At 39.5% G+C, this 23,208-nt stretch overlaps 1 protein-coding gene across 1 annotated transcript in view; it reads right to left on the reverse strand.

The window, feature by feature from the left end:
- ARSB (arylsulfatase B) overlaps positions 1-23,208 on the reverse strand; it is a 71,070-nt gene that overhangs the window by 15,400 nt on the left and 32,462 nt on the right. The window contains exons 5-6 of the mRNA XM_075740058.1: positions 19,058-19,301; positions 9,510-9,580 (exon numbers count right to left, since the gene is read on the reverse strand). Coding sequence (XP_075596173.1) covers positions 9,510-9,580; positions 19,058-19,301 — 315 coding nt within the window. The remainder of the gene's footprint in view (positions 1-9,509; positions 9,581-19,057; positions 19,302-23,208) is intronic.

Here is a 23,208-nt window from a genome sequence, read left to right on the forward strand (position 1 = left end):
TTGAATAGCACTGTCTAACGTGGTAGCATTTTCCCTCTTCACAATAACAAACACTATCATCATAAGAGTTGAACAAGTTCTTCACAGTTATTTTTAGGCCTACTGCAGTGCTATGGACTGCTGTTGTTGCTGATATACTACAGAAGATAGACAACTCTTCTCCCTGCTGGAGAGAAAATGTTGCATATTTTTTCAAAAGGCTCAAAGTCACAAAATGTACATTATTCCAGCTACACTTTTACCTCCTCTATACATAAAGTCAATTTATTTTTGCTTTTCTTCTCAGTTTTTTTAAAGCCAACAGTTTTCCTTCATGCTTATCATAAATAAAATAAACTAAAATATTCTACATTGTTTATAAATGATAGCTGACTAGTCAGTAATAGCCCTTCAAAAGTGATGATTTTTCCATTTCACTTACATCTGTATAACTTTTGTCTTTGCTCAACCTCACTCATAAGATACGTTTTTGAAGTTGCACATGTGTTTGTAGGTGTGATACCTTAATTAACATGAGAGTTCATGAAAACGTGTTAGAAGAAACGACAAGCTTGCTATAGTCACTTTGAAATGCAGATGGCTCTGTGGGCCAACAAGGACTTTGCATATATGTACTTTTAACTGATTTATCTTTTTTTGAACTGTGATGTATAAAGCAATTATTTCATCTCAACAAGGAAACTCTGGAAATGTCAAGGGCTCTTTGAGCATATACGGTGACAATGAATTACTGAAAAAATAAGGGGGTTTGCTACTTCACTGAGGAAAGACATTTTGTGACCTTTTGCTGCTCTATGGCAATAATGAGTTTTCTACAAAACTCTGAGTCTTTCTGTTACTTTATTAAAATAAAAACATTTGAGGAATAGCCGTGACCTTAACCTTGGAAGAATGAATAGAATACTGATCTTGAAGAAACAGATGAGCTCCGAGACACTGTAACTTCCTACAAGTTGACAAGGCTTAGGGCTGTGCCATAGACAAACTCACCCAGCAAAGCTCACCTATTTTAATTCACTTATTTGAACACTGTGAACATATGGATCCACTATTATCCCTTCCAATTTCAGTTTTCTCATGGTAATGTTTGATTCCAAAAGAAAGATTTATACTAGAATATCATGCAGTCTCTTGCCTTTCAAAATGCATCCTCTTTACTTAATTTCAACAAAAGTAAGCATATGGAAATATGCTCATTCTTGTTTCAAAGTATTCACCTTGATTTTTACAACGGATTGTATCTTTATAAAAAAACACACCACACAAACAATTGAGTAAAATCCAGAATTACTCATGGCAGCAAAAAATCCTTGTGAACATCACCCCCGCAACAGGCACTACAGCTACCCATGCCCTGAAGAGACTGGAGGGGGTGTCAAGATCCACATCAAGATCCTCTTGAAGGGACTTCTAAGTCCTTTTTGCAAGAAGTAGCGAATGTGATGAGCAGGATTAGAGGGGCCCTGCCTCCGGCCAGGTGGAGGAAGGGGACAATAGAGCGTATTGGACTGTGTGGATCCAATTGCCTGGCACATCAGACCCACAGGAGTACAAGGCTCTAGTGGACAGCAGTGCACAGTGTACCCTAATGCCATCGAACTATGAAGGGGTGGAACCGATATCTATTTCTGGTGCATAAGAAATCTTATGGGGGATCCCAACAGTTGACTCTGCTGGAGGCTGAAGTGGGTCTAACCGGGAATGAGTGGCAAAAGCACCCCATTGTGACTGGCCCTATTATTACATCCTTATACAATTACAGAATTGAAAAATTAAAGTTCTTCTAAATAAGAACAAACTTATCAATACAGCCTACAAGGTCAAATATCACAAAATGAGAGATAGTAAAAGGAAATGTTCAACATTCACTTTTGAAGGGAAAATAAGAAAAAAAAAATCAAAATCTTATTTTTCCCAGGAAACAGATTCGAACTGAATGGAATAGTATTTATGAATTATTGAAGACATCAAAGGTCATCTTGAGATGGCCTTATATGTGAAACACCCAAACCCCACTTGCGTCACTGCAAGGTAGCAGTGTTCAAGGTAAAGAGAACTGGGTGGTATGTAACCTGACTCTAACATCCTGTGCACAGTTAAAACTTTACAGGTTTCCAGCTCAGATATATTTGATTTGAAAAATGTAATCTAACATTTATTTCAAGTCCTGAATAAAAATATAGAATGTTAGTGTTGTTTTCAAATAGGTATAGGATATAACGAAGCATAAAAAAGAAGCAGGACTGAGGGATTTCTGAATTCCAGTCATCATACTGGCATTAGACACTTTATCAAGTGACTTAACATTTCTAGATTATAAAAGATATTATCTACATCCCAAAGGAGACATGGAGATTAGTATTTATGAGTCTCACCAAACATGCAATCCCTATACACTTAGTATTGAACACTGCAGTGACAGATGGTTCACACTGAGATGCAGGTGGGCTAAGAGCCAAGGCAATGTATAACCACAAGCCAAACTTCCCGACAGCAAGAGCTACACCCCAGAAACTTCATATAGCCGACAGCCGAAAGAAAAACACCACTTACCTCTGATGTGAATGGCAGCAGAGCTGGCTGGAACGGCGGCCTCCCATTAGGGAGTGGAGCTGAGCTCTGCCCAAAAGTACCAGACCAGCGTGAAAAGCACCGCCCGAAGTGGTTAAGGTCCAACATGGCTCAAGGCTCAAGGGTCAGCTCCTGCCTTATAAACTTACAGGGGCTCATTGCAATTTATGATCTTCTTTTAATGAAAAGATGACAGAGTCCAGATGGTCAGCATGCGTATGCATAACATTGTAGAGAAATTGAAATTTGAAGAAGCAAAGAACGTATGTCTTTTTCCTCATTCCTGACCTTTCTCCCATTCCAGCTGTCACTATGTAAGCTCAGTCAGCTAACCATACTGGTTGCTTTTCTGCACATTTTTGACCCCGAGAGTGGATTCCGGGTCTTAGCCTGGCACAGACATGGAGTATATTTATACCATTCGAAACCCACACATCACATGCATCCATGCATACCTGCATCTTCTGTTGCTACTGAATAACTCCATTACCAGGGATTGTTTTTTCACTTTTTTTTTTTTTTTTTAAATAATTTTGAACCAGCTAGATCATCAGTAATAAAACTGGGGAAGAAATTACTTCTGGCCTGCAAAGTGTCAGGAATCATCTTTCACTTGGGCAAAATAAGTAATAAATGGGGCCTAAAGGAGCCTAGAGTATCTATTCCTTAATCAAGATGAATCATTTTGGTCTATGTATGGATACAATATATAATGCTACAGCCATTATAATGCAATTTTAGTGCCCATGAATGATACATCAGTCCCAGAACTGGAATGGTTTCTCTATTGTAATATATCATATGTTCATTCTGCATATAGCAGATCTAGCCCCTTATAAGCAACCATTTATTTTAGCAATTAATAGAGCAACATATGAGGTAATGCCTTTTTTTCATATGTCAAGGAGAGCAATGTAAAGTTTGATTAATTTTGCTCAAGGCAAATAAAAGTTTGGAGAAAAATCACAAAATGTTTTTACAAGTTCTCTGTCTTGGATGTCTGCCTCTCTGAATAGATATCTTAAAAATAAAATAACTACAATTAGTAGCCTACTATTTTATTATGTCTTTGAAGTTTTAGTTTATGGTTAAGTCTGGAATTTTAAATGAAGGTAAAAGTTTTTTCAGCCCAAAACAGCCCCACCCAACAACATATTTATTTTGAATACATCTTTCTAATTTAAAGAAATTAAAATCTTTTTGAAGAGAAAGTGATGCTACATGTGTAGACTACAAGATTTTGTGAAATGCATTGAATTCATTAATAACTTTAGCAAGCCAGATTAAAAAAATAATACAGTGTGTACTGACAGATTCTGATTAACAATTCTGAATTAAAGGGTACATTTCCTTTCACCATGTCATTTAGTCCTGATTCTCAAAATAAAATTGCCTTCTGTGGGATATAAAGTTTCAATACAGCTTCAAGACAAGCCATCTAGCAATGACTGTGTGGTCAGAAATATGTTTGGTTTAGCAGTTAGGGGAATTTAGCCTTAAATCCAGTTGGTTTTTAATTCAGCTGAATCACCAAAACTTGATTAAATGCCATAAGGCTGTCTAAAAGAAAGCAGATCTTTCACAATGGAAGAGCTGACATCACCCGCACAGCTGCCAAACCATTAACAGCTTGGCTTTTTTTTTTTAAAGACAAAGTCACAAAAATGAGGAAAAACAATTTTGATTTTTTCTTTCCAACACATGTAAATCAGAATTTTGATTTATGTAGTTTTTAAGTTACTTTATGAACTTTATTTGCACTTTCTTAACCTATACATTACAGAGAAAAGGATACTCTGTTTCAGCATAATTTTAGCTTTCTGTTTTTAATTTTCCTATTTTACTACCAAACTCTTAAAACTAACATACAATAAGAATCTTTCAGACCCAAACCTAGAAGTCAGTAGATCTTTCATACCAATGTCCTGCTTTTACTTAATTGCAAACTCTCTAATGAATTACAAATCCACACTGAGACCCAGTGATTGAGACATACCTTCATCACTTTTGAAAATAATAACAAGGTGATGGACAAACAACCAGAAAGATTAAAGTGATGGCTTTTAGCAAGGAGGGAGAGGAACAACCATCTCTGAGGAGCCTGGGTCCAGCTCCATCTGCAGAGCTCACCAGACTGGTTTAGCGCAGCGAGGTCCAACCAGAAGGTGTGGTTCTCCACTCCTTCCCCTGGGGCTCTGGCTCCAGGAGCAGCCAGACAGCGCAAGGCAGGTTGGCTCTGCCTCTGCCTCCCCACTTCCAACCACACAGCCCTCCTCACCCCCACCTTGTGCTGCCTCTGGCATCCATCAGCCCCTTCAATGAGCAGATTCAACCCACCCGACAGAGGAAAAGCAGGCTAGCAAGTTGGATTGGTCCACGGAGGTGTTGAGTGCCAGAGTGGATGCAAAAAAATATCAGGAGCATACAGCTGGGAATGGGGAGGGGAGGAAACAAAACACATGCCCAGCCGAAACCTGCTGGATCACTTCATCAAATATTATGAAATGGAAACCTCACAGTTTAATTTCAGAGCCAACAGAATCAGTCTCACCTGTCCTCCAAAATTCCTTCTAGTCCTATCCTTTGTGCCAAAACAAGTGCTTGGCTATACATCCAAGATACATCCGAATTAAAAAAAAGGGGGGGGTTATTAAAATCTGAACCGATATCCTGACCTGGTTGATGATAGCCTGGCTCTGTGAGCGGTTTTGGTGACCAGTGAGAGAGGGGAGCATGGGTGAGACACTGTGGGAGGCAGGATTTCCTCTCTGGTAGCAGCAGTGACCTACGCTAGCTTAAACGCCATGAAACTACTGCCTCTGGCTGAGGTTCCCCAGTGGCCTGAGCTGATCTAGCTGCCAGGTCCTGCGGCCAGTCCCTCCATCCGCCACCAATCACACACTCCTCCCTACCCTGCTCCCAGTCATACAGCTGCAGGGCAAGTTGATTCAGCTGGCTGATGTGGTAGAAACCTTTCCTCCTTTCTCCCCCGCCACCCAGGATCTGGCAGAAGACTCATCGCCATGTGATTTCCAAATCCAACTCAAGGGAAGGAGGAAAGGATGGGAGAAAGGGAAAGGACAGGCTGGCCATCTTGGCAATAGCTCACCACCAGACTGGCTTCACTACAAAGACTGCAACCCACCTGCCCCCCATCCTCGTTTTTGGAGATCCCACGCTATTTTTTCACTCCACCGACTCCTTGCTGTAGGTCTGCATTGCAAACCAGACCAGTTCATTGAGAGAAAACATTGTTTTTAACCCCAACCACTCCACTGGACTGCCACAGGTCAGAGGGAGCCTGTGGGCAAAGTCTGTGGTCAGGGACAGGACAGAGAGCACTGAAGATGACAAATGAGGAATTACAGTCTAAAACACTACAATATGTTTCAGACCACTGGAAAGGTTTATAGATGAACAAAGAAAGTCTGCCTTCTGAGAGAGAAGACAATTACTTGGAGTCAGTGAAATAAGACCTGTCAGCATTTTTTCATAAAATGGAACTGCAAACTAGTTTACAGTGTTTTCCCTCTTACACTGTTTAGCACTAACAATAGGATAGAAGTATGGTACTTTGATACAAGACTGCTGTAGGGCTATGGTATTTACCACTGGACATGAGCTCCTGAAAATATTTAAGTAGATGCTGATCAGTAGATTCATCAGATCTGCTGGAGTAACCCTGGCTGATGCCCAGGGGTTAGAAACCAGCGCTCAGTCTGAGAACTTGAAAAGTTGTGTGATGTTACCCCACAAGCGATAAACACGCAGGTCAAGGTCAGTTCTAACAAAACACAGCAGCAAAGATGTAGTTAGCTCTGCAAACAAGATAGCATTTCCTACATTTAACTTAACATTCTGCTGAATACTTGGCTGTAACAGCTGAGTTGGCACTAAATTAATTACGTCTTTTGCACAAATTCTTCCCTGAAAGAATGCTTATTTTAATGTAAAAATACTGAACAGAACAAAGCTCAGTTTTCCTATTTCAGTCAAAAAAAAAAAATCAATGAATTACATGAGACATCCCATCATTCATGCTGCTAAAAATATACAGTATTAGTTTATTCAGACAGAGATGAAGATAAAGGCATTCATGAAATAAAAATATTATGTTGAAAGAGTGTATATATTATATGCAAAATCACTCAAGAGTTCAGGAGCACTGAACCTGCACTGAGTTCAAGTACAACAATAACTTAATGCCCTATGTGTGCACAACTAGACCAGTATAGTGTATTCCTCAATAATATGATGATAAGAACTCACGTGATTATCTGCAACTTTCTGAAAGTTTTTTTGGTTATGTTTAACAGTATCTTGAGATTTAATTTCCTCTTTGCTCTTCCACAGTACTCTGAAACCCCCAAAATTTGGCTAACCTGTATCTTCCAGTCATTATTTTATTTTCCAATTCAATTTCTACAAAAAAGAAAGTATTAGTATAACATGCATACTTCATCTGACAAAAGATGATTTAGGTGATGTGATTTTTTAAGTGGACTAGGACAAGGGCAAGATGGGCATAAAGAAGGCCAAAGACTACACAGGAGGTGAGAAAGAACCCAGCAAAACATACATACGTATATTTTAGCACCGTGGGCAAAAGAGTACTCTGATCTCAAAATGGTTAAGACAAGGAAACAATAAACAGTCAAGGAAAGAGCAAGACTCCAGAGTGTCACACAGTTTACCACTTTGGTGGCAGGAAGATTGTATGGGCAGTTTATTTTAAGATACTTTTTTCTTTTTTAAACACAAAGAGAGCTATGATTGCTGAAAATATGAAAGTACTTATACATAACAAGCTTTGTGTCTCCCTTTGTGTATTTGTAATAGAGACACTGATATCATTTATATGGATATTAATTCTAAACTTGTTACTCAGTTTGCACAAATGAAAACCAGACACTAAGTAGAAATCAGCAGAGTTACATACATACACAGCTCCTCCCAATAACTCAGATTGCTAACTAGAAATTTTAATCATTATATGACAAAGCATAATTTCACTCGCTGGGTCAAAAACAGAATCATAAATAATACACTGACTCATTCTGCAAAGCACAAAAGCATTCCAACTTCCAGTTAACTTATAAAAAATCGAGCATGCTCTGACAACAGATGAGGTACAAAGAAAGCTGGATTTCTTGTCCCCAACAGTGGACTATAAATTAACATGATCTGTTGCATTAGAAACAGTACATTAATTAAAAGAACAGTGATCTGCAAAAGCACAGTTTAATGTATATTTTGTCATGTATAAGAGTGATATATCTTGCCAAACCTATCAGAAATACAATTACTTACTCTCAAATCCTTTAAGAATGGTATCATAAAATCAAAACTGGGAAAAATATAAGGCATACTACTTTGGAGGTCAACTCTACCTGTTCCTGACCAAGAGTGCTATTAAGGGAGAAAATAAAACAGGTGGCACAAAGTAACTTGCCAAAACTATAGGCCTTTGCTGAGAAGAGACAGGGAAACCCTATATAGTGCATAAAAGGCATGTGAGTGAAGAGTTACATTTTTGCTTTTAATGACTGCAGTTTCAAAAGGTACAGAAAAACATTGTGAATTTACAGGCACACATATCCCTACCTCTGCTCGTGATGCTTAAAAGTCACATCTCATCCAGTATAAAAGTTCCACCTCCTACAGCTTCTGCCCACCTGCCCTGCTTCCTGCCCACATCTCATACAACGCACACAAACAGTAAAGACGTGCTATATGTAGCAAACAGTGAAATATCATCAGAGTATGTCATCATGGAAACAATCCAGGGAAGTATTTCTGGAGCTCAGGCTCCTGAAAACCTCTTCTGCTTTGTCCCCCTTCTATGTACATCAGGAATTCGTCTACTCAAACACCTCTGCTGATCTCAATCATGGCAGTTCCCACAAGGAGAAGATGGTCTCTGACGTATGCCTGAGAATACCACATCAGGGCATAACATCGCACAGGAATGCTACGACTCACTGAGCATCCTTTGAAGGGAAATTGAAGTAGTTACACCTTAATTCCATCAGTATGTAGGAATTATCTGCAGGCAGAGCTCTCCAGGCAGCACTAGATAGGCACAGTATTGCTCCTTCCGAGAAAAGCATCGCAGAACCAGATGTGCATTACAAAAGGCCACCTTACCCTTTCCATCCAGTTACTACAGCACAACATGTATCTAGCAGGCAACAGATCACTGTCCCCACTGCACTACTTTTTCTCTTCCTGGATTTGCTTCTTTATTTAATAAAATACAGAAATGCTATAAAAACACTGGAAAGGACCTGTTCCAATGTTCTGCATGAAAAAAATTTCTGCTTGAAAAATTTGTAGTCCTTAGCAAACTAATACTGTTGAATCATAAAACAGATGGTACTTAAAGAGCTATAGAATTGGCAAACTTAAGCTCCAAGTCATGTGATTATGGCATTAAAGATCCAAACCATGTGATTACGGAACAAAAGCAATCACAAGGCTTGGAACTTCTCAGCTTCTCACAAACTCAAGTTTTCCATTTGCAAGGTCATGTTATATAGATGTATCAGTATGTGCTACAACGAGAAGTTCATTGGGAGCTACCTGCCAACCTGGAGCACTGAAGACAGGGTTTAGCAGGCGTTTTAGGCAGTGTGCCTCCCTGTGCACCTCAGGCAAATGGCTGCTTGTCAATATTTCCATGTCCTAAAGTACTTTATTCATTACTCAGCAGTGCTTCAGAGCTCTCTGAGACAGGAAGTGCGTGTTGGTCATGATTCAGTAAGTACTCACAGCACCTGGGGGATGCTGTCCCTGTAAAAAAAATTACATAAAAGCAGAAGGCATCCTATTCTATTTTGTTTCACCTAGCAGGAAATACTTCACTTAAAGAAAACAAAGAGTGTTCAGAAGATAAACTGTATATTTAATAAGTCTTGAACAATCAGTAGCATACTCACATGGGAATTCATCCACAAACATAGGGTCTATGTTATGCAGCAGTTCCACTCTGGGGGAAGGTCTTCCTTCACTAGAAAAGATTTCAAAAGAAATGTTAATTTTCTTCTACAACTCATTAAGATTTTGCATGTTTTATTTTAATGCTTTTTGTCATCCTAATTCAGAATGAGCTCATACCCATAAACTAACTGCTATCAACTTTAATCTGAATGCTCTTTTCCAGCCCAGTAGCAACAGCTTTTGCCCCTACCGGTCTTCCCTGAGTTCACTGGTGTTTACTGGGATTATTCAGAAGTTTACAGAGTACAGAATTGGCCCTAGTAAATCAGGGGTTTACAACAATCCAGTTTAAAACCCAAATTTTGCAGTGTAAGCTGGCATGGCACTTGTTATTCTCTCTGCATACCTGAACAAGACACATCATCTAGAGTGCTGAAAGCGTTTTGGATGGGTGCCTCAAAAAACACTAGAGGCATTGGCTACCCATCAAAAAATCCACTTTTGATTTTCCACTCTTTTGTGGAAAAAAATTTAAAAATCCCTCGTTTTCTAGCCACTGACTACATAGGGATGGTGTGGAATGAGCCTCCAAACTTACCCATAAATTTTCTGAGTTAAGTAAATCCCAGTACTAAAAAAATGAGTAAAAGAAATTTACTCCTTATAAAGGACAACATGAGGAGGAAGATATAATTAGAAAGAACCTTGGCTACATCATGACAAAACAGTATATTATTATTTGACAGTGAACTTCAACACATCTTTTTAGAAACTTACAAATAACTTAAATTGTTTCCTTTATGTTAAATAGCTTCATTGTAAGAGTCAAAAATTCAGCCAGGACCCCTAAACTACTTGACATTAAGAATAAAAAAATCAAGTAATATAAAACTTAGTGGAAGCCTCAAAAATGGCTGTTATTTTAATATTTAAAATATATAAATAAACAATACATACCTGTAATTTAAAATTTTCAGTAACAACTAATTAAAATTACTATTGTTCTATTTAATTTCTAAAACCATTTCTGGATGCTACACATTTTGAATAAGTACAAAATTAACAAGGAGGCTCAGATGAAAGATTAAATGTATTCAGATAATACAGCCTTGCATTTAACACAGAGAAAGTACAATAATCAACCTACAGTGATATTAATTCATTGTATAAAAACTGCCACAAAAATGCTTCTCCCACAGTGTTGGTGAAAGGTTAACTCCCCCTGCATCCTGGTATCACAGAATCATAGAATCATTTAGGGTGGAAAAGACCTTTAAGATCATTGAGTCTGACCGTTAACCTAGTACTGCCAAGTCCACCACTAAACCATGTCCCTAAGCACCATGTCTACACGTGTTTTAAATACCTCCAGGGATGGTGACTCAACCACTTCCCTGGGCAGCCTGTTCCAGTGCTTGACAACGCTTTCAGTGAAGACATTTTTCCTAATATCCAATCTAAACCTCCCCTGGTGCAACTTGAGATCACTTCCTCTTGTCCTGTCATTTGCCACTTGGGTGAAGAGACCAACACCCCCCTGGCTACAACCCCCTTTCGGGTAGTTGTAGAGGGCAATAAGGTCTCCCCTCAGCCTCCTTTTCTCCAGGCTAAACAACCCCAGTTCCCTCAGCCGCTCCTCATAAGACTTGTGCTCTAGACCCTTCACCAGCTCCATTGCCCTTCTCCGGACATACTCCAGCACCTCAATGTCTGTCTTGTAGTGAGGGGCCCAACACTGAACACAGCACTCGAGGTGCGGCCTCACCAGAGCCGAGTACAGGGGGACGATCACTTCCCTGGTCCTGCTGGCCACACTATTTCTGATACAAGCCAGGACGCTGTTGGCCTTCTGGGCCACCTAGGCACGGTGTTGGCACATGTTCAGCTGGATGTTGACCAACACCCCCAGGTCTTTTTCCGCCAGGCAGCTTTCCAGCCACTCTTCCCCAAGCCTGTAGGGTTGCCTGGGGTTGTTGTGACCCAAGTGCAGGACCTGGCATGCAGCCCTGTTGACTTCATACAGTTGGCCTCAGCTCATGGATCCAGCCTGTGTAGATCCCTCTGTAGAGCCTTCCTACCCTCCAGCAGATCAACACTGCTGCCCAGCTTGGTGTTGTCTGCAAACTTACCGAGGGTGCACTCGATCCCCTTGTCCACATCATTGATAAAGATATTAAAGAGAACTGGCCCCCAGTACTGAGCCCTGGGGAACACCACTTGTGACCGGCCGCCAACTGGATTTAACTCCATTCACCACAACTCTTTGGGCCTGGCCATCCTGCTGTTTTTTTACCCAGTGAAGAGTCTGGCTGAGCAAGCCTTGATCAGCCAGTTTCTCCAGGAGAATGCTGTGAGAAATGGTGCCAAAGGCTTTAGTAAAGTTCAGGTAGACAACATCCACAGCCTCTCCCTCATCCACTAAGCAGGTCAACCTTGTCATAGGAGATCAGGTTGGTCAATCTGGACCTGCCTTTCATATACCCATCCTAGCTGGGCCTGATCACCGGGTTGTCCTGCACGTGTCACTATCTATAGTGGTCACACTCTTAATTAAGGAGCGCCTGGCTTTATTTAACCAAATTTTATCTTAAATTTAATAGACTCTTGCTGTGACTAAATGCTCCATTTACAGCTGTGGTCAAGTGTGCCCTTTGCCATCTGTTCATAGGTAACAGTAACATGAACCAGTTAGCACAAGTTAAATTAGTATGTGAATTTATAGCACGTGAATGACTCTGCAGTAACTGCTTGGGAAGTTACTCCTATTTTGCTGTTTCTGAGCTGTATCTACATTTTTCAGTATCCTTTGAAATGAAAGCAAACACCAGAACTATGCTCGATAATTAAGTATCTTCCACCAGGGTCAAAACCAGAAGAAAGTAACTTTACTCCTCTGTGCTTCTCCTGTTTATATGTCCAATATTCACGTTAGGTAGAAAGTCAGAACTGAGGATATCTGTGCTTTTTGAACAGACTAGTATTACTATCATATCATTAAAGGTAATTTCCTTTATGGCTTTTAATTTGGAGGGTGGATACTGTACACTAAACATGTGTATGAACATTATTGCACAGCAGGTAGGACACAAAATATAAAGATTACCTCTGCATTCACTTAAGTTTTTCATGCTGTAGTTGTCATTTTTATTGAATCCATTTTTTCTGGGATAGAATATTGGTATTAATAACTTGGAAATGTGATTTATAAATAATAATGAGATACTCCCTGAAGCTTATGGTATTACTGCATTAAGCTCTGTAGCACTATTAACTGGTACTGAACTCCTTGTTCAGTTTGGGTGTTATTCCAGTAATTCTGTTGCAACATGGAGGTTTATAATCAGCATACATTATTCACAAAACAATAGCCAGAGGAAAGAAAACGGCATTGTACATTGAAGAAAGCGGCTGGCTGACAGAAAAGGACATCAGGAAGACAGAAGCAATGTCTTGGGGGCAACACGTAGAGAATTTGCACTTGTAGCAGAGTTCCCTTTCCCTGTGCCTAAACTCTGTCCTCCTTCCGTGCTCCATGGTGACCTTAGTCCCCTCAAAAGATGCAGCCGCAACACCACATCCACAGGACATCTGCCAAGGATATTTTCAATCAGGAATATACTGTAGCCATTAGAGGTAGAATAAGAAAGCAGTAAGATTCTCTAGGGAATCCTGCCTTTGTATTTTAGTAGCTTCCAGTGCAATCATTTCTTGCAATGCTCTAATTTTAGAATATTTATTTTTAGACTCCAATATTCTAATATGTTGCTCCTTTCCCTAAATATAAGGAACTTTTTATTTTGTCTGGTTGTTATTCTACCATGTCTGACTGATTATTTAATTAAGCAGTTAAAATGTATTGTTTTAAAAAAAAAAAATCCTCTATGTAAGAAGATCTTGATGGAAACATACAGACTAACTTCAGAGTCTCAACCTCAGGTATGAGAGTCAGCTAGTTTATGCCAAGAACGTTGTTCTGTCTTCTGCTTTGCAAAGTTTTTAAAACATACAGAAAGATCTATTACTCCTTAGTGAACATGAGCACACATCTACATGTGATCTTTCACTTTTGTTGTTGTTGTTAAATAGGCAGAAGGTGTCCTTGGGAAGGAATCCAAAGTTTTTCAGGGTAAATATGTTTACCTCGCACAAAAACATCCTCACTGTCACTCAGCAAAAGCTGAGCTTTTATACCATTGCCATATATTGTATTTCTCTGGGTCATATCTGTACACGCTTTCCTAAAATAATTTTATTTTAGATATATTAGAAATAAACATTACTCTCAGCTTTAGATTGCTCTTTCTTCAGCATTATTTTATACCACAACAATGAAAATATTTTTCAAACAGGTGTTTAATTCCTAAAATGAATGTAACCATTTGCTATGCAGGAATTCAAGTTGATCTTGCTTCATCTAATCAATTCTGATATTTCCAACATTACAAAAATATAGAACTGAAACTTGCCCTGCAAAATGTATGAAGAAAACTTGAAAGCCTATAATTGCTAACAAGCTTTGAAAAAAAATCAGTTATTTTGACTGCATTTTATCCTGAATCTTTTAGTGCCTATCTTACAGCTTCATGTGCTTTACCTTGGTTTTCCATTTTCCTGTTAATGCAAAAGAAAATCCTTTTTCTGAGCACAGACGTACTAGATATTCAGTACTGAAAACCAAAACTATCAAAGCAATGTATCAACCAGGGGAAATTTCTACGTATGGAAAATTATTTTGCCTAGTGTCTCAATTTCAATAGAGTAGCAAGCATCTGGAGAACAGATGTTTCTTAGAAACCAAGTGCCTTTTGAGATACTTGTCTGGAAACATGCAGTACAGTTTAGATTCCTTGACTAGTGGCTTTTTAGTATTGTTTTCCATTAATTGTTCTTAGTATTCTCAATTACTATTTTTGTAAAATATATTAGTGGTATTATCACTGTATTTTCAGCTATAATTTCTAATATGTATATGGTTTTAGAGATTCCAGCTATATTGTAGTGTTACTCATGGTAAACTAAGGTATTAGAAAAGGGAAGTCTAGTATGATTTATGTAGAAGTTTTATGCTTGATATTCGAATGGTCAATTGATATTGATGGATATCCAAAAATGGGTTGGTACAGTGATACTATCTTATGTTCAAAAAGAAGTTAGAGACATTAAAGGGAAAGTTAAATCTAATTCCAAAGACACTTGGAGGAAAATAATGCTTATGAACTACTGTTTCAAAGATAGGCTACAATAAAATTTTGCATGCAAAAGCTTTTTTGTGACCTTTTACTGCAGAAAACTGTGGCTGAAAGGCCAGTAATGGAGAAATTGAGGGAAGGTCTGTGTGTGGAGACAACAGCACAAACACACCGCAGGGGAAGCGGGTCTCATAACAGCCTGTGTTAAAACCACCCAGATTAGGAGGTCAGCAAGACCCCAACACATTGAGGCCAGTTTCACAGGGCAGGGACATCTGGAGACAAAACACTGATGGCACCTGGTGACTCACAGAAGTGGGACTGGACAGAGAAGCAGCACCAAAAGGGTACAAAAAGGCATAACCAGAACCTGTGCATGGTCACCAACTTAAGAAGAACACAAAAGATGTTGCACCATCGCAACAGATCTTGGGCCTAACATCTGGTCACAAGCATCATGGTGCCTGGCTGCCAGATGGATGGCTTGAAAATCCCTGCCTGGCACCTGGCTGCTGAGCAGGCTTCGTAGATGCACACCTCTTGGTGACTGAGAGTATCAGACTGTGAGAGTGCAAGTAAAACCTGCTGTATTGCAATTTCTATTTTAAATAAAATCATATTCCTCTTCTATTAGGTCTCTCATTGATACAGTGTTGTGACAGTATTTCCTATGCTACAACGTCAGCAGGTCACTTCCAGAAGAGCAGACAACCTTTTGAGTTCAAAGGCCCTGTCAAAGAGCTTTTAAGTAGCATGCAAATTTTTACCTAAGAAAAGAAGTTCAAACAATGAGAACAAGAACATTGTACTTCCCCAGTTTCATGCATTGAATGAAGGAAACTTAAAGTATAGTTAGCTAAAAAGAATGCAAAAAATGATATTTTTGTCCACAAGAAACATGTGCTCCTGAACTCTACTTTTTCATGCCATTTGCTCCTAACCATTAACTTTCTTCTGGTTCTTCAAGTCAAAATTAAGTAGAGAAGGCATAAAATGAAGAGTAGTATACATGTATTTTCAGCACTTCTATTTACTACAAGAACTTAATATTAATCAGTGTCATGTGAACGCAATTCTTAAGTTGGATTACCAATCATCTTAAGAGCATGACAGAAAGTTCATTTTAGTTTAGGATTTCAGAAATTAGATTTAGGATTTCAAAAGTTATATCTAGTTTCTTTATTATTTATTTCATTATCTATATGAAAATTTATATATTTATATGTAGTTATTTTCAGAATTATATTATTTGTATTTATTATATAAATATCATATTAAGAACACATCCTTTGAAAACTGACCATTTATAGACAGAGATTAGACAGATACTGGAGTGGATCCAATATTTTTGTGACTTCTGAGAGTATCTATCTGCATTGTCTCATACATTCTTTTGAATATCTAAATCAAGGTTCCAAATTTACAAACTTTTCCCTTCTGATTGCACACATATGAAAGAGTGAAACAGTAGGCTTATGATTGAAGTCCACCAAAAAAAAAACCAAAACCCACAAGAAACATATGCAGCTACTTGTATTAAACTGGGCTGAAAAAATACAGATTTAACATAGGGATTGGCTATTAATTTACTTTTTTCAAGAAGTAGAATTCTAGCATGCTTCACTCATTATGAGCAACATATTTGAATTTTCCATCAGATGTCACCAAATGGGCACTGCGCCTTTATTGCTTGTTATCCAATATTCAAGTGACCTTTTGAACTATGATCATGAAATTTAATATACTAATTTCTCCTGAGTACATGGGAAAATCCATGTGAAATTTGGCATTTCAGCTGCAAGGTCAGCCAAAGAGGAGCCTAACAATTGACAAAACCCTGACTTTTTTCCCCACCTTCAGACAGAGGCTCTCCGGTTGGCACTACTGAAAATATTGGAGGCCACCTATTGCCTAGCAGTGCCAGTAAAGGTTGCATTCAGTCCCTCCACAAAGAGATAAAATTCAAGTGCCAGGAGCGTGCAGGGGATGCACAGCTGTACCTACCTTTCCCCACATGTAATTCTCCTGCTGAAGTAACCTGATCTGAGAAGATCAGTCCATGACAAAAAATACCTGGTTGAAACTGAACTTGAATTAGCCAGGAATTCTGCTGGTAGCTGGAAGAAAAGTCTATGGTTTAGGAGCATCCCAGGATCTTGCTGACGTTAAGTTTTCCCACAGTAACATCAGCATGTAAAACATTTTACTGTCTCTGGCTGGAGAGGAGTTTCCATTCCTTCACAGTAGTTAATGATCCCTGGCCTCAGTTATACACATCCTTATCTTCTTCCACTTGGAAGAGCACCACACAGTCACCTGGGCACAAGGCCACGAGCTCTCTGCAAACTCCGGCTAGTACAGAAAACTACTCCATACCGCCTCAGAAACAGAGGCAGCACTAAGGAAAAATCAAGCTTAGCAGTTTCGAAAATGGTTGTCCTACTAAAGGTACAAACAAAACAAATCTGACTCAAGCTATGGGTGTTTTGTTTTGTTTTGGGTTTTTTTGGGTTTGGTTTTGGGGTTTGGGTTGTTTTTTTTTTTTTGTTTTGGGTTTTTTTACTTCAAGGTCTATATAGGGCTAACCAGGGACGGGTAGGTAGGTTCAACTCTGCCTGCTCTAACTCTCGATTTCTCATCTCAATCCCTAACCCAAACACTCCTCCTCACACTTGTTTGGGAACTAACTGCTGTAATTCACAGTGTAGGATGTTAAGACACACAAAAATCCATGTTTATCGTAATGCACTATGTAGAAAATTGCAGAAAATTCAGCAATTGCTACATAAATAGCCCCATTTCTCCTGCAAGCTGGGGTGGGAACCCTGAGAAGGGACAAAAGGTTATAACACCCATAATACAATATTGTCTGACCGCTATAAAAACAGCAAGACTATCAAAAGAAACAAAACACTAATTCTTAGAGGAACGGTATGTAGGATATAGAATACCTATTCCTTTTATTCTGCTTTAGCAGTATTAAACTGCCGGCCTATATGATTCTTATGTGAAGTAAAACTATATTCAAAGACCAACTAAAATTAATATAATTTCTAAGAACATAAACAATAGAATTTAGCCCCATCAATGTATACATTACATGCAGCACAGAAGAGGAAGACCAATGTCACCATGCAATTTTTGCAAAACTACAGGTTGGTCACAGAAGTTTAAATTCTGCAGAAACTCATGTTTTAAGGACTTTGCAATCCATTTTAGTACACTAAAAGAACATTAGAACAAAAAAAAAGCTTTGAAAGATGAAGGACTGATTGAATATAAATCTCAATTGAAGATACCACAAAGGGGTTTCTTTTGACAGTTTGATCCAGTGAAAAAATCACCTTTACCAGTTAACGCTGATTTCATTTGTTCTTTTACATTGTATTCTACTTACTCTGCAGAGCCCAATGCACCAGTACTAAGCACATATTCAGACGTGCCCAGAGCCCACGGTATCCAGCATGTCATACCATTTTTATTATTCTTTTCCAGAGGAAAAATGTACAGGATTTTGCTCATTTTTCTTTTAATGCACAGAAGACTCCTCATTATCTGAACTGATGGGGTTTGGGATATCCCAGTTAATCCAGACAGCATGAAAGGTGCACAGAGTCAGACAGCCCAGTAAAAGACATTAGCTTGGTCTGAGTGTCAACCCAGCCGGAGCTAAGCTGCCACTTTTTCGCAGCCATCTAAGCACAGCTCCACTGTGCTCCTAAGTGCTCCAGCTTGCTGAAATCAGGCACAACATCACAAACTCTCAGGAACCAAGAGTACTTTTGTACTCAGCCTCACAGACTTTTTGAGACACTGGACAGCACGATACAGACCTATTCAAATGGTTGCACTTTGAGCCAGCCTGACAGGGCCTGTACTGAGCTAACAAACCATCAAAGTGGAATCCACGCTCAGCATGTTTAATGCCTGCCTGCATTTCCCACATATCCAATTCCAGATACATACTGCAGAAACACCCAACTGGGCTCTGTGTAGAGCAAGGCTGGGTCCATAAAATGTGCTAACTTGTAATCCGTGCTGTGCAAAATCAGTTAACGTACTTCTGGATCACAGAGAATCCTTGAAAAAGTATACCATGTTTGTGCATTGTTGTGTCCACATGATAAATTCAACATACCCAGTTAAAGCTGTATGGAGGTTTTGCATCTGTGACCTGGATTAATTTGCAACCTGGATAATTATCTCACGGACAGCAAACTTAACCGCACTTACACTTTCCCTTTATTTAGGGAAAGGAACACGTAATGTTTTCCACTCCAGTTCCAGCTCAGTTCTCTGGGGTGATTAAATATTTCTCATACCAGAATGCTGACTCGGTCATTTGACATGCAAGTTACCTGATAGCTTTCCAAACATCAAAGCCATCCAAAGGCTTAGTGCCATTGGTATGTCCTCCAGCAAGGTGCACCAGTGTCGGCAGCCAGTCAGAGATATGGATGAGTTCATGACTTTCCACACCTTTTTGTTTCAGTAAAGGACTTGCAACAAAGCCTACTCCTCTCACTCCTCCTTCCCAGAGGGTCCATTTTCTTCCTCTCAGCGGCCAGTTATTCCCACCTGCCAAAGTTTGTCCTCCATTATCTGGAAAACAAGTAATGAAAAGGAATTATTGGTAGGAAAGAAACAGAACAATCCTCCTCACAACATTTATTCACCCATTTGAAAAAATATTTTCACAATATAGGCATGTCATGCAAGTACTTGCATAGTGGTAAGTGTTCATACAACATGCCACATGTTCAGAGCATGTAACAAACATTCATTAACTCTTGCCAGAGCCTAACAAATTACTATAATGAAAAGTTATTGCTAGGCAGACATTATACCAAATTACAAGACAATTATTTAGAAAGACTTTGTTAAGAGCAACCTCTGACGTTGATTCTAAATATCATTAGACATCCAAGGCTTCCAGAATCAAAGACCTTAAAAACTGCTTTGCAGACCACAAGAAGAGTTGCTATCAATGCCATCATTAGTGCTCAGAATTCATTGTTCTCTAAAGCAGTATGGCATACTTAAAGTGGAAAACTGTTATTCCAGTGTCAGGACAATACCTGTACTCCTAGTTTAGAACCATTTTCCCCCTAGATTTTTAGGCAGCCACATTGATTTGTAATGTCACATAAAACAGACAGTTTCTCAGGAGGAAGGAGAAAGCCCTAAAGACATGAGTTTAATCTAGTTAAAATAGTTGAAGAGATTAAGAAATACACTGAATTTATTGTGTTTGGTAAGAATAACATACATGATGGTTACAGAAAAAAATTGAGCCATGACTACAGCAACTCAGAAATATCTACATAAATTAGAGATAGCTCATGTAACAGTTTTGTAACTGTCTTTGGCCAAGCTTCCACACTTAGAATAAAACCCAGATTCCTGAAGTTAACAGAATTCTTTGAAGTTACTTTTAGTACTGCTGTACAGTTGTTGTTCAAACCTATTGTAAGGATCTCGGAAGTCATTGATGGCAATACTTTTAAGCATAGTTTTTCTGTATTTCAATAAGGTTAAAATTATTTCAAATAGTAGTTGTTGATTGACATTCAGTGTAATTTGACATGTTTATATTGTATTTTCTGATTTAAAAACAGGAATCTGAGGGAAGAAGCAAGTAGTATGTGTCCAATACCTTACACAAGAACTTCACTGTAACAACAACACAACAAAAAGATCTCCCTTCTCTTTCATTAATTAGGGATCAATGTAAACCCCCACTGCGAACATCTTTCTACTGCACACAGAAGACTGTTTTTGTTCTACTAATGAATAAACTAGTGCATGTCTCTGTGAAAACTTTAAATGGTAGAAGCCAAAGCTAAATGAAGCACTTGGAAAAATGAGCACTATTTGAAAAGTATAAAGTGTTCTGTGACCCAACAAGCCTCCAGTAGGGCTACTTCTGTGTGTGGCACTCTTGGGTTAAAAATAAGTAAATAAAGAGCTTTATTGTCTTCAATATGAAATACAGGCAACCAAATACTAGCTACCAATATTTCTCAGACAACAACGTCGAGCACTGAGATCTGAGAATTCAAGCAGCTGCTGGTATAAAAAAAAAAAAAAAAAAAAAATCAGTTTCAGCAATTCCTTCTAGTCTTACTGTAAACAGGAATTCCTGTCAGGGACACTCATGGGACAGAGATTTCAGTACCTGGTAACCTTTGGTGGCCTTAGAATAAGAAGTATCTTATCTACACTATATTAGACCACAGTCTGGACATAGCAAGCTCACCACCCTGGACTTCAGGAGAGCAGCCTTTGGCCTCTTCAGGGACCTGCTTGGTAGAATACCGTGGGACAAAGCCCTGGAGGGAAAAGGTGCCCAAGACAGCTGGTCTTGGTAAGGTTCAAGGGTCATCTCCTCCAAGGTCAGGAGCAATGGATCCCAACAAAGACGAAATCAGCCAAAACCACCAGGAGGCCTGCATGGATGAGAAAGGAGCTCCTGGACAAACTCAAACACAACAAGGAAGCCTACAGAAGGTGGAAGCAAGGGCAGGTAGGCTGGGAGGAATACAGAGAAGCTGTCCAAGCAGCCAGGGAAAGCTAAAGCCCTGGTAGAATTAAATCTGGCCAGGGATGTCAAGGGCAATAAGAAAAGCTTTTATAGGTATGTCAGTGATAAAAGGAAGACTAGGGAAAATGTGGGCCCAGTCTGGAAGGAAACAGGAGACCTTGTTACCCAGGATATGGAGAAGGCTGAGGTACTCCACGACACTTTTGCCCCAGTCTTCATCACGAAGTGCTCTAGCCACGCTGCCCAAGTTGCAGAAGGCAAAGGCAGTGACTGGGAGAATGAAGAACTGCCCACTGTAGGAGAAGATCACGTTCGAGAATATCTAAGGAACCTGAAGGTGCACAAGTCCATGCGACCTGATGAGATGCAGGTCCTAAGGGAAATGAGGGAACTGGCGCATGAAGTTGTTAGGCCTCTATCCATCATATTTGAGAAGTTGCTGGAGTTCAGTAAAGTTCCCGCTGACTGGAAGAGGGGAAACATAACCCCCATTTTTAAGAAGGGAAAAAAGGAAGACCCAGGGAACTACAGGCCGGTCAGTCTCACCTCTGTGCCTGGCAAGATTATGGAGCAGACCCTCCTGGATACTATGCTCAGGCACATGGAAAATAAGGAGGTGATTGGGGACAGCCAACATTGCTCTACTAAGGGTAAATCATGCCTGACAAATTTGGTGGCCTTCTACGATGGGGTTACAGTGTTGGTGGACAAGCAACTGATGGAGCAACTGATGGGGTTACAGTGTTGGTGGACAAGCAACTGATGGAGCAACTGATGTCATCTACCTGGACTTGTGCAAGGCATTTGACACTGTCCCACATGACATCCTTGTCTCTAAATTGGAGAGACTTGGATTTGACAGATGGACCACTCGGTGGATAAGGAATTGGCTGGATGGTCGCACTCAAAAAGTTGTAGTTAGCAGCTCGATGTCCACATGGAGACCAGTGATGAGTAGCGTTCCTCTGGGGTTGGTATGGGACCTGCCACTGTTTAATATCTTTATCGGTGATATGGACAGTGACATTGAGTGCACCCTCAGCAAGTTTACCTATGATACCAAGCTGTGTGGTGTGGTCAACATGCTGGAGGGAAGGGATGCCATCCAGAGGGACCTTGACAGGCTTCAAGGGTGGGCCCAAGCAGATACAGATCATACATTCCCTAACTTATAACCTGTAAAAACTTGTGTGTGATATCAGAATTCAGACATAGTACACTAAGTTTAAAAAGAGAGGAAACAAAAGTCTTGTTTTGATAGCTTATCTGATATGTAAAAGAAAAAAACCCAACACATGAAACAAGCTTCATCCCACTCACTTTGACTTCTCATTTTCACATTGCTAGAACATTACTATTTCCTTCTCCCTCGGGAATTCATGTTCAAGAGACCTTTCTCTGCTTAATGTCTTGACTGAGTTATCAAGAACATGTTGAAGGAGGGAAAAGGATGGTTTCTGTTTTGATTACTGAAGTTTGTTTCCTTTCTAGGTAGGCAGAAGAGAGCTGATGTGTCACTGGCAGTTTATACATGTGACACCATTTTTCAAAGTTATAGTTAACTACTTCTGTACAGTCTGAAATATGAGCTAGTACTTCAGATCCCATGGCAGGGGCTTGAAACTAGATGATCTTTAAGGTCCCTTCCAACCCAAACCATTTGATGATTCTATGATTCTATGAAATTTCAACAATTTCTTAAAGAGAAGCAAGTTACATAATAATGAAAGATCACAAAGGAGTCTATATTGATGAAATACTAAGCTAACCACTAAATAACAAAGGTGGTGGGGAGGGAATAAACAAGAACGCACTGATTGCATGAGGTATAGATGTGGCAGAAAGAAAGGGATGAACAACCACTACAGGACTGTAACTGGAGTTCTAGTCGGTCTTACCTGCAAGGGTATGTCTAGACCATAGGAGATGAAATGGGTACCTGCTCTGTGTGTGTGTGTGTGTATT

Source organism: Balearica regulorum, chromosome Z, assembly GCF_011004875.1.
Source record: "Balearica regulorum gibbericeps isolate bBalReg1 chromosome Z, bBalReg1.pri, whole genome shotgun sequence".
Taxonomy (NCBI): Eukaryota; Metazoa; Chordata; class Aves; order Gruiformes; family Gruidae; genus Balearica; species Balearica regulorum.